Source organism: Bombina bombina, chromosome 3 (assembly GCF_027579735.1).
Source record: "Bombina bombina isolate aBomBom1 chromosome 3, aBomBom1.pri, whole genome shotgun sequence".
In the NCBI taxonomy this organism is placed as follows: domain Eukaryota; kingdom Metazoa; phylum Chordata; class Amphibia; order Anura; family Bombinatoridae; genus Bombina; species Bombina bombina.
The window spans coordinates 1,152,912,295-1,152,925,626 of record NC_069501.1 but is presented as its reverse complement, the minus strand read 5'-3'; the positions used below and the strand labels follow the sequence as shown (position 1 = coordinate 1,152,925,626).

General features: G+C 38.6%; 1 protein-coding gene across 1 annotated transcript in view; it reads left to right on the top strand.

Annotated features, from left to right (window-relative positions):
* The window catches only part of ATM (ATM serine/threonine kinase), a 925,848-nt gene that overhangs the window by 210,045 nt on the left and 702,471 nt on the right, over window positions 1–13,332 (top strand). The window contains exon 13 of the mRNA XM_053708547.1: window positions 5,025–5,247. Within this exon, the coding sequence (XP_053564522.1) occupies window positions 5,025–5,247 (223 nt within the window). The remainder of the gene's footprint in view (window positions 1–5,024; window positions 5,248–13,332) is intronic.

Genomic DNA, 13,332 nt, shown 5'->3' with positions numbered 1-13,332 from the left:
ATCGCTTCCGATGCTCTGAAACACTGCCGGGCTCCACGTGGAGCGAAACCGGAAGTGATCACTCGTGGGGGAGTGATCAATCCGGTCCCGGCACTCGGGAACAGTATTGCAGGATGCCTAGACCTCAAGGCAAGCCTGCAATACTGTTAGAGCAGCTGGAAGCGATTTCGATCGCTTCCAGTGCTCTGTTAAACCGACGACGTATGCCATACGTCCTCGGTCGTTAAGTGCTTTTTTTTTGAGGACGTATGGCATACGTCGTCGGTCGTTAAGGGGTTAAAGAGTTTTTATAAGTGTGGTACCAGCAATACTTTATAGGTCTTATAGTAGCCATTCGTATAGCCATCTGGCCCAGGGGTCTTGCCATTAGGGAGGTTTTTGATAACTGCAAGTATCTCAGTCTGATCAATTGGCTTACTCAAGGAAGCCTGTTGGTCCGAGCTAATTTGTGGGAGGGTGATGTTATCTAAGTATTTTTCTATCAAGGTGGGTTTGTGTCTCTGTTCTGTCGGGTAGATTGGTAGTGTGGGAGTGAGATTATATAAATTCTTATAGTATTCCCTGAAGGAACTAGCAATTTGTTGGGATGTGTATACTTTCTTCCCCCCCGCTTTTGTTAATAGATAGGATAAATCTCTTATTCGTCTTCCGTTTCAGTTTTCTTGCGAAAAGGGAGCTACTCTTATTGTCATTTTCAAAGTACTTTTGCTGTAGTTTGAGAGCATGCTTCTTACATTCTGCATGTAGCATATCGTTAATACGTGACTTACAATTAGCAATGTTTTGTGTTATTGTCAGGTCCGTCTGGTCAAGACTTCTTTGTGTTTCTAGGTTGTTAAGCTCGTTAAGTGTGTCTTCCATTAATTTTCTGGCTAGTTTATCTTGGTGAGATCTAATACTAATCATCTCACCTCTGACTACCGCCTTATGTGCTTCCCATGTAAGTCTGCTGTCAAAGTCATCGTCATTGTTAAAAAGGAAGTATTCTTCTATCACCCCACCAATTCGTTCAGTAACAATCGGGTCTGTCAGCAGTGTGTCGTCCATTCTCCATGTATATTGGTGCATAGGGGTATGTGACCACTCTAAGGTACATTCAACCATTGCATGGTCAGACCATGCGTTAGGGGTAATCTCGATTTTAGTTACTCTTGAAAGGTTGGTGACATCTAACATGAAATAGTCAAGTCTAGAGTGTCTACGATGCGGATTGGAATAAAAAGTGTATTCTCTAATTTCTTGGTGTGTAATTCTCCATGCATCATGTATGGTTAGGTCTTTCAAGTTTTGTTTCACTGAGTTAATAACTTTGTGGGGTACAGAGGATAGGCTATTTGAATTATCCCAGTTTGGGCTTAGTGTGAGGTTGAAATCCCCGCCCATGATAACATCTTCTTTCGCTACTTCTAGCGTCATGTTAGTAAGGTGTTTAAAAAAAACATCCTGTTTCAAATTGGGAGCATATACATTTATCAAGGTGACAATGGTGTTCACCAATTTGCCTATTATAATGAGAAATCTTCCCGATTTGTCTTTAAATTTTTTAATAAGGGTGAAGGGAACCCCCCTCCTAATTAGAATGGCTACCCCGTTAGTTTTTGCGGAGTTCGAGGCATAATGGGCGTCCCCGAATTTATACGAAAAAGTCTTTGGCTCTCTACCTGACAAAAAATGTGTCTCTTGCATAAAAATGACATCGCCTTTACGGCGTATGATGTCTCGAATAGCTATGTTGCGTTTATGTGGACAATTTAACCCTTTGGTGTTAGTTGTTATAAAATTTAAACATTTATTTGACTGAGTCATTGGGATGATGCCTAGCTAGACTCTCTTGTATTGTTATAGAACTGTAAAGGCTAATTTTAGTGTACAACCAAAGCCGCCATAAATGTGTTGGTAGACCTATGGGCATGCAAACATACATCAAGGCAAAGAGCATATAGACAAAAGTCTCGTAGTAACATTGTGAGATGGCTGCGGAACAAAACAAAAAATTCAACTGATAATATAACAAAATGACATAACAATCACAATAAACAATACAATAAACCATAAATATGTCATAGGAAATGACAATTGGAGTGAGGAGTGCTCAGCGTAGACTCCACTATTTGTGGACATATGTAATGAGATAAGAGAGAGTTAAACATTACCAGCGTGTCATTAGTGAGGTCCCTTATAGACATATGCTGGTTTAGAACACGAGGACCAGAAGATTCTATGAAAAAGGGTTAGGTACCCTTGGGTTATCTGAAAAATCAAGTTCCGCTTCCTCCAATAAAACCGTGTCCAAAGTCATTGAAATAGTTTATATAGTGTAGTCCAATCACATAGAAACTGCCATTGTGTAAGCTTAGTTTAACAAATATCAACATAACCTGTAAATGCAATATTAGCTATAACTGTAAAGATCTCACCCAATCTGGACGAAGAGGGAATATTCAGGTCACAGAGTCCATCTGTTGATCTGCTTGTGATGTAGTAGCTTTAGCGCTGCCTTTCTTATAAGAAACTTTTGTCCAACTTGAGCTCTTGGCCTTGCTTGTGGTTTGACTCTCGGAGTTGAGACCTTTTATTGATACATCCATGATCCTAGGCATTTGAAACTTGATGTTCAAAGCCTTAGAAAGCATTTCTAAATCCTCAGGCGACTTGTAAGTGTAGGAGTGACCTTCATGTGAGATATATATGCTAAATGGGAAACCCCATCTATATTTTATAGATCTTTCCTGTAGGGCTTTAGTGATGAAGCGCACATCTTTGCGTTTTTGAACTGTGGTTGGACTTAAATCCAGATACACTTGGAGTGAGTGATCCAGGTATGTAATATTTTGATATTTTCTAGATTGTAGCCATATCTTCTCCTTTTCATTAAAGCGCAGAAATTTTAAATTAACATCTCTGGGTGGGGACCCTGGGGGAGGCGGAGGTCTGAGGGCTCTATGAGCTCTTTCCAGTTCTAAGTCTGGGGCTTGCGGGTTTTGAAGTATAAACTTGAAAAAACCTTGTAAATATTGATGAAGATCGTTGAAAGTAATGGCTTCTGGAATGCCTCTTATGCGTATATTATTCCGCCTCCCCCTATTGTCCAAATCTTCTACTTTGTCTTGCAAAGCTTCAATTTGCGAATTAGAAACATTGGCATATGTAGATAGGTTATCATACATTGTACTCAGGGAATCTTGTGAATCTTCCACATATTGCATGCGGTGCTCCAGGTCCTTGATGTCCTTTTTCATATTAACCAGCTCAGAAGTGATTAATACGTTAAGTGCGTCAAAGTCTGCCTTTGTGGGCATATTAGCAATGTTATCTCTGAGTTCTTTTATACAGTCATCAGACATGGTTGTTGTTTAAGATGGCTCTTCAGAACTGATCTTTGTAGTTAGGGGCTGATCCGTAGGTGATAGATTAGGAGATAATGATCCCTGGAAAAAGCTGCTGACAGATTTAATGGTAGAAGTTTGCCCTTTCTGTACCTTATCAGGCCTAACAGACCTTCTAGACATGATATTTATGATGCAGAGAGGAAACTATATTCAGTGTTTACAGGTCACTTTATTTGCTACTGAAGGTCATAGGTATTGTGATGCCAAGTATGACATTTATGGATATGAAATACTCAGTTAACCAAAATTGCCACCCAGCAAGGTTCCTTAAGGTAAGAGCTATCACTAGGTGTCTGTGGCGTGGTCTGTGTCCGTTATGGCGGCAGATATTGACAACGGAGTTAATAGCTTATCTGTTATAACATGTGTAATTACTCGCTCTGCCTCTCATCCATCACACAGCCTGACTCCGCATCCAAATATCTTTTAGTTTCCAAGAAGTGGGGTTATATGTGTGCAGCGTAGCGGTAATATGCCACGCTGTACTTAGCTAGTATGTAGTGCTCTGAATAGGGCAAGCGGCATTAGTATTGTGAGCTCTGCTTTTCTCTTTGGCAGACATGCTTTTAAATGTTTGCGGCCATCATACCTCTTTTCCCTGAAGTACTGGATACCAGTTATGAGCAGACGATAGCGGCTCTATTCCGGTCTGGAGTCGGCTAAGATGGCGGCCGCGGTTCTCCGTGAGATGGTAAACAGCCGCAATTTTTTTCCAATGGTCTCCAGAGTGGGATGTAAGCGTTCCCGATGTTAGTGGGACTTCTTGTCTGATAAGGTAGCTCAAAAGAATGTCTCTTATCTGGCTATCATTCTGAATGAGTCTAGCACTGGCTCAGAGCTTCAAAGTTTAGCGGCCATTCACCAGCATGGCCAAACTCCGCCCCCCGCCCTGTCATTTTAAGGCAGGTATTTTTTAACTGTAAACTACAGTCACCACTGCACCCTATGGTTTCTCCTTTCTCTTGCTTGTCTTCGGTCGAATGACTGGATATGACAGTTAGGGGAGGAGCTATATAGCAGCTCTGCTGTGGGTGATCCTCTTGCAACTTCCTGTTGGGAAGGAGAATGTCCCACAAGTAATGGATGATCCGTGGACTAGATACACCACAAGAGAAATAAATTTATCAGGTAAGCATAAATTATGTTTTTTTGAAATGGTTGTTAGTTTGAAAAAATAAATAAAAGAACAATAACCAACAAGTTAGATACCATTGGATAAAAAGGGACAATATCTTGTGAGACATTGGTTAAGTAGTTTGCGTATTTTTTCTGACAAATTTATCTTTACCCTATTTTTGGGCCCCCTGCATCATGTGACAGCCATAAGCCAATCACAGACTAGTATCATGTATCAGCCAATCACAGACTAGTATACGTATACATGCTCATTAGGAGTTAGTGACTCAAAAAGTGTGTATATAAAAAGAATGTGCAAAATTTGATAATAGAAGAAAGTCTCTTAAAACTGCATACTCTGAATACTATCTGAATCATAAAAGAAAAATTTTGACTTTAGTGTCCTTTTAAGTGGGATATCCATACAGAACAATAAAAGGTTCGCTGATGATAGCTTTAAATATAAGTATGTAATGGCTTCTATCTTGTTTAAATTACTTTTTTTTTCTGTATTATTAGCACACATCATAAAAAAGAGAATGAAGATACTGGTTTCTCGGAAACAGAAGAGCTATATCTGTATTCCTCATTCAATGAGATTAAATTGCACGTAACTGATTCTCCAGATTCCAACAGGAACATGAGTTCTCCATGCTTAACTGTCAATTCAGTAATAAGAGAAAAATTAGAACAAAACCTACAGATTGTTTCTGAGCAGCTACTGAACAGCTACAATGTAGAGGTAAGTCAACAACTTCTAATTTAGTATAGATTTCTTCATAATCTTATTGTGACATTATTTTCAGTACTGTTACCATACATATATAGTGACTTGTCCTTTCTTGAAGTAAATAGAAATGCTCACAAAAACTTAATCTCTTATCAAGAGATGGTTGTTCCTTCCTTGTGTCCTAATCCTTCTTCGCATAAGGAGTGTTTGTTGCACAATCTGGATGTGGTGAGTGCTTTAAAATTTTATTTGATGGCGACTAAGGATTTTCGCCAGTCTTCTTCTTTATTTGTTGTTTTTTTCTGGGAAGCGCAAGGGTCCGATTGATGGCTACTTCTCTTTCTTTTTGGTTGAGGAGTGTTATTCGATTGGCGTATGAGACTGCTGGACAGCAGCCTCCTGAGAAAATCAGGGCTCATTCCTGGAGGGCTGTTTCATCTTCTTGGGCCTTCAAAAATGGAGCTTCTGTAGACAGATTTGCATGGCTGCCACTTGGTCATCTTTACACACTTTTTCTAAATTTTACAAATTTGATACTTTTGCTTCGACTGAAGCTTCTTTTGGAAAAAAGGGATTTTCAAGCAGTGGTGCCTTCTGTTTAGGTTTACTGTCTTGTCCCTCCCTTATCATCCGTGTCCTCTGGCTTGGGTATTGGTACCCAATAGTAATTGTGATGATCCGTGGACTCACTGTGTCATTAGAAAGAAAACAAAATTTATGCTTACCTGATAAATTTTTTTATTTCTTGACACGGTGAGTCCACGGCCGCCCTGTATTCAGACAGTTTATTTTTCTATAAACCTCAGGCACCTCTGCACCTTATATTACTTCCTTACTTTCCTTTCCCTTTGGTCGAATGACTGGGGGTTGTGGGTAGGGGAGTGGTATTTAACAGCTTTGCTGTGGTGCTCTTTGCCGCCTCCTGCTGGTCAGGAGAGATATTCCAATAGTAATTATGATGATCCGTGGACTCACTGTGTCAAGAAAGAAATACATTTATCAGGTAAGCATAAATTTTGTTTTTCTTTTATACCTCTCCCTATACTTCGTTCGTAGCAATTCTGCAGAATCATCAGAATTTTTACAATTGTTCTATCAGTTATACCAAATTAGAACCAAAGGGACATAAAACTCAACATTTCTTTTATAATTCAAATAGAGCATATATTTTTAAACAACTTCTCAATTTACTTCTATTATACATTTTCCTTCATTCTCTTGGTACCCTTTGCTGAAGGAGCAGCAATGCACTACTGGGAGCTAGCTTAGCTAATCGGTAAGCCAATGACAAGAGGAATATATGTGCAGCATCCAATCAGCAGCTAGCTCTCAGCTCCTCAGCCTTCGTATGTATGCTTTTTCTCAAAGGTTACCATGAGATCTAAGCAACTTAGATAATAGAAGTAAATTGAAAAGTTGCTTAAATAGTTTGCTCTATATGAATCATGAAGGAAAATTTTGGGGTTTCATGTCCCTTTAAATATAAGTATGTCCACTTCCATCCTTCCTCAAATTCAGTCTGCATGCTCCTTTAAAGGGACAGTAACCACCAAGACATTTTTGTTGTGTTGCTATAGATAGAATCACATACCAGACATTTTTAAAACAGGGACAGTCTACACCAGTGCTTTCCAAACTGTGTGCCGTGACACATTAATGTGTCGGCAGCAGTGTGTAGGTGTGTCCCAGCTTCAGCACAAACTTTATTTTTTTTTAAATTTTATTTTGGTTTCCGACTTTCTGCCTGCCTGGTACGCATATAACGTGGATGATACGTAATTGATACCTAGTGGGTAACAGATCATCTTAACATATTGGCGGAGCTCACCTGGAACTCAATCTATTCCCTTTGGCAGCACATTGGCTCCTGACTGCTGACATTTTGTTATATAATTTATGTATGTGTCTGTATCTCTTAAAACAAGTTAGTTTAACCTCCTGTTTGCCTGTACAACTGAATTACTGTGTGGCAAATTGATGTAGGTTTAAAAAGTGTGTCACCAACATGAAAAGTTTGGAAAGCTCTGGTCTACACCACAATTTTTATTGTTTGAAAAGATAATTCCTTTATTACCTATTCCCAATTTTGCATAACCAACACAGTTATATAAATAAAAATTTTACCTCTGTGATTTCCTTGTATCTAATCCTCTGCAGACTGCCCCTTATTACAGTTCTTTTGACAGACTTGCATTTTAGCCATTTATTGTTGGCTCCTAGGTAACTCCAGGTGCATGAGCACAATGTTATCTTTATGACGCACATGAACTAGCGCCCTCTAGTGGCGAAAAACTGTCAAAATGCATTCACATAAGAGGTGGCCTTCAAGGTCTAAGACATTAGCATATGAGCCTACCTAGGTTTAGCTTTCTACTACGAATACCAAGAGAACAAAGCAAAATTGGTGATAAAAGTAAATTAGAAAGTTGTTTAAAAGTGCATGCCCTTTCTGAATCATGAAAGTTTATTTTGGACTAGACTGTCCCTTTAACATCTTTTTTTTTACTGCAGTTTTTTTTAATAGACAAACTCCACCTACCATTTGACTTATTTGGAGGAGCCAATTTTTGTCATAAAGTTAGTATAAAATGCATTGTTTTGCAGTTTTTATCTGATAAAGCCAATTAAGGACATGTATGTAGCAGAGTTAGGCTTGAGAAGTCAATAGGGTGCAGTTCAAGTTTCTTATTGTGGTGAGAGTCCAAGATTCTTTACTGTTGGAAATTAATCACCTGACCACCAGACGCCCTACACCAGAGCTTTAATATCCCTCTTACTTCCCTAACCCTACCAGTATTTTTTTGCCTCATGTAGAATTAGGCAAAGCTAGAGGGAAATTTACCACAAGGTGTGGAAGGTGTATCTTTCTTGGTGTTTATATAAAGGATATACATGGCATTCTGTTAGGATTCCAAGAATCTTGCAATTTCTTCAGGATAGCCTAGATAATGATCTATCAACCAGCACTCTGATGGGTCATTTCTTTCATGTCCATGAGCTAGTGACATATGGGATATAGATTCCTACCAGGAGGGGCAAAGTTTCCCAAACCTCAAAATGCCTATAAATACACCCCCCACCACACCCGCAATTCAGTTTTACAAACTTTGCCTCCTATGGAGGTGGTGAAGTAAGTTTGTGCCAGATTTCTACATTGATATGCGCTTCTCAGCATGCTAAAGCCCAGTTCCTCTCAGAGTGCAGTAAATGACAGAGGGATATGAAGGGAGTATTACCTATTGAATACAATGGTCATCCTAACAGGGATCTATTTCATAGGTTCTCTGTTATCGGTCGTAGACATTCATCTCCTACCTCCCTTTTCAGATCGACGATATACTCTTATATACCATTACCTCTACTGATTCTCGTTTCAGTACTGGTTTGGCTATCTACTTTATGTAGATGAGTGTCTTTTGGTAAGTATGTTTTCTTTTATTTAAGACACTCTCAGCTATGGTTTGGCACTTTATATGTAAAGTTCTAAATATATGTTTTGTACTTATATTTGCCATGATTCAGGTTAATCAGTATATTTCCTTCTTACAGACTACCAGTTTCATTTTGGGAAATGCATATAAAAAAAAAAAAAGAGACTTTTTTTGGCGCGAGAATTATGTTTGTTGACGTAATTTAGTAATTTCCGGCGTCTTAGTTGGTGCCGAGAGTTTTCACGTAGTTGCGTCATCTATGACGCTCATGTTTGTTGCAGACGTTCTTGGCGTCAAAAAATATTTTATCAGTTGTGGGCGTCATACTTGGCGCCAGATTTTTGACATTATTTAAGTCCTTATTTCATTTTGCTTCTGGTTTCCAGAGGCTTATTTTGTTTGCATTTTTTACCATTCCTGAAACTGTCATATAAGGAAATTGATAATTTTGCTTTATATGTTGTTTTTTCTATTACATATTGCAAGATGTCTCAATCTGACCCTGTCTCAGAATCTACTACTGGAATCCTGCTGCCTGATGTCTGTTCTACCAAAGCTAAGTGCATTTGTTGCAAACTTGTGGTAACTGTTCCTCCGGCTGTAGTTTGTGTTAGTTGTCATGATAAACTTTGAAACGCAGACAATATTTCCATTAGTAGTAATCCATTACCTGTTGTTGTTCCTTCAACATCTAATGTTCATGATATTCCTGTTAATGTGAGAGAATTTGTTTCTAATTCTATTCAGAAGGCTCTGTCTGTTATACCACCTTCTAATAATCGTAAAAGGTCTTTTAAAACTTCTCATAAATTTGATGAATTTTTAAATGACCGACAGCATTCTGATTTATATATCTCTGATGAGGATCTATCTGGTTCAGAAGATTCTGCCTCAGATATTGACACTGACAAATCTTCATACTTATTTAAAAGGGAGTATATTCGTTCCTTATTAAAGGAGGTGGTGATTGCTTTAGATATGGAGGAGACTAGTCCTCTTGATATTAAAACCAGTAAACGTTTAAATTCGGTTTTTAAACCTCATGTAGTTATTCCAGAGGTTTTTCCAGTTCCTGATGCTATTTCAGATGTAATTTCTAGGGAATGGAATAGACTGGGTACTTCATTTACTCCTTCATGGTTTAAGAAACTGTATCCTTTGCCGACTGATATATTGCAGTTTTGGGATAAGATCCCCATAGTTGATGGGGCCATCTCTACTCTTGCAAAGCGTACTACTATTCCTACGGCAGATAGTACTTCTTTTAAAGATCCTTTAGATAGGAAGCTTGAAACTTATCTAAGGAAGGCTTATTTAGATTCAGGTCATCTTCTTAGGCCTGCTATTTCTTTGGCTGATGTTGCTGCTGCTTCAACTTTTTGGTTGGAAACGTTAGTGCAACAAGTACCAGATCATAATGTGTATAGCATTGTTAAGCTAATTCAACATGCTAATAATTTCATTTGTGATGCCATTTTTGATATCATTAGAATTGATGTCAGATGTATGTCTTTAGCTATTTTAGCTAGAAAAGCTTTATGGCTTAAATCTTGGAATGCTGATATGACTTCTAAATCAACGTTGCTATCTCTTTCTTTCCAAGGTAATAAATTATTTGGTTCTCAGTTGGATTCTATTATTTCAACTGTCACTGGGGGGGAAGGGAGCTTTTTTGCCTCAGGATAAAAAATCTAAGGGTAAATTTAGGGCTGAACAGAATCCTGACCCTTCCCCTAAGGGAACGGTTTCCAATTGGAAGCCTTTTCCAGTCTGGAATAAATCCAAGCCATTTAAAAAATCAAAATCAGCCCCCAAGTCCACATGAAGGTGCGGCCCTCATTCCAGCGCAGCTGGTAGGGGGCAGACTAAGATTTCTTTCATGTAATTAGCAAGAGTCCATGAGCTAGTGACGTATGGGATATACATTCCTACCAGGAGGGGCAAAGTTTCCCAAACCTTAAAATGCCTATAAATACACCCCTCACCACACCCACAATTCAGTTTTACAAACTTTGCCTCCCGTGGAGGTGGTGAAGTAAGTTTGTGCTTAAGATTCTTTGTTGATATGCGCTTTGCAACAGGTTGAAGCCCGGTTTTCCTCTCAGAGTGCAGTGAATGTCAGAGGGATGTGAAGAGAGTATTGCCTATTTGAATACAATGGTCTACCTCTAGGGGATCTATTTCATTGGTTCTCTGTTATCGGTCGTAGAGATTTCTTCTCCTACCTCCCTTTTCAGATCGACGATATACTCTTATATACCATTACCTTTACTGATTCTCGTTTCAGTACTGGTTTGGCTATCTACTACATGTAGAGGAGTGTCCTGGGGTAAGTAAGTCTTATTTTTTGTGACACTCCGTGCTATGGTTGGGCACTTTATATGTAAAGTTCTAAATATATGTCTATAAACTTTATATTTGATTCAGGATAATCAGTATTCCTTTTCCTGCATGCTGTTAGGCTCGCGGGGGCAGAAAATGTTTCTTTTTATTACGTCATTTTTGGCACAAACTTTTTTTGGCGCTAAAAATGTTGTTATTTCCGGTGACGTAAATTACGCCGGAAGTTGTATTCTGTTACGCATGCGTATTCGGACATTTTTTTGCGCCAAAAAAATGTGGGTGTCTTTTTTACTCACATTATTTAAACATTTTCTTTTCATTGCTTCTGGTTTCAGTAGCTTATTTTTTTGCATTCTTTCCCATTCCAGAAACTGTCATTTAAGGAATTTGATAATTTTGCGTTATATGTTGTTTTTTTCTATTACATATTGCAAGATGTCTCATCCTGACCCTGGATCAAAATCCCCTAATGGACAGACGCTGCCTGATGCTGGTTCTACTAAAGTTAAGTGCATATGTTGTAAACTTGTGGTAACTGTTCCTCCAGCAGTAGTTTGTGAAAGCTGTCATGATAAACTTTCATTAGTAATAATCCTTTACCTGTTGTTGTTCCTTCAACATCTACTGTTCAGGATGTTCCTGTTAATGTAAAAGAATTTGTTTCTGATTCTATTAGGAAGGCTCTGTCTGTTATTCCTCCTTCCAGTAAACGTAAAAGGTCTTTCAAAACTTCTCACATTTCAGATGAATTTTTAGGTGAACGTCATCATTCTGACTTATCTGTTTCTGATGAGGTTTTTTTCTGGTTCAGAAGATTCTACTTCAGATATTGATACTGATAAATCTTCATATTTATTTAAGATGGAGTATATTCGTTCATTACTTAAAGAAGTTTTGATTGCTTTAGATATGGAGGAATCCAGTCCTCTTGATACTAAAACTGCTAAACATTTAAATTCGGTTTATAAACCTCATGTATTAATTCCGGAAGTTTTTCCAGTTCCTGATGCTATCTCAGATGTGATTGCTAGGGAGTGGGATAGTCTGGGTACTTCATTTACTCCTTCTCCAAGGTTTAAGAAATTGTACCCTGTGCCATCTGATAGATTGGAATTTTGGGATAAAGTCCCTAACGTCGATGGGGCTATCTCAACTCTAGCCAAACGTACTGCTATTCCTACGGCAGATAGCACTTCGTTTAAAGATCCTTTAGATAGGAAAATTGAATCTTTTTTGAGAAAAGCTTATTTATGTTCAAGTAATCTACTTAGACCTGCTATCTCTTTGGCTGATGTTGCTGCAGCTTCAACTTTCTGGTTGGAGACTTTAGCGCAACAAGTGACAGATCATAATAAATATAGCATTGTTAAACTTCTTCAACACGCTAATAACTTTGTCTGTGATGCCATTTTTTATATCATTAGAGTTGATGTCCGGTATATGTCTTTAGCTATTTTAGCTAGACAAGCTTTATGGCTTAAATCCTGGAATGTAGATATGACTTCTAAGTCAACTTTGCTTTCTCTCTCTTTCCAAGGTAATAAATTGTTTGGTTCTCATTTGGATTCTATAATTTTAACTGTTACTGGAGGGAAGGGTGCCTTTTTGCCTCAGGGCAAAAAATCTAAACGTAATTACAGGGCTGCTAATCGTTTTCGTTCCTTTCGTCAGAATAAGGATCAGAAGCCCGATCCTTCCCCTAAAGGAACAGTTTCCGGTTGGAAACCTAATCCAGTCTGGAATAAATCCAAGCCTTCCAGAAAGTCTAACCAGCCCCTAAATCCGCATGAAGGTGCGGCCCTCATTCCAGCGCAGCTGGTAGGGGGCAGGTTACGATTTTTCAAAGATGTTTGGATCAATTCAGTTCACAATCTTTGGATTCAGAACATGGTTTCACAAGGGTACAGAATAGGTTTCAAAGTAAGACTGCCTGTGAGAAGATTCTTTCTCTCACGCATTCCAGTCGATCCAGTAAAAGCTCAGGCGTTTCTGAAATGTGTTTCAGACCTAGAGTTAGCTGGGGTAATTATACCAGTTCCAGTTCTGGAACAGGGTCTGGGGTTTTATTCAAATCTATTCATCGTACCAAAGAAAGAGAATTCTTTCATACCGGTTCTGGATCTAAAAATATTGAATCGTTATGTAAGGATACCAACGTTCAAAATGGTGACTATAAGGACTATTCTGCCCTTTGTTCAGCAAGGGCATTATATGTCTACATATAATACCTGCATATTACAATTTATCCAGATCACTATCAGTTTCTGAGATTCTCTTTTCTAGACGAGCATTACCAGTTTATTGCTCTTCCATTTGGCCTAGC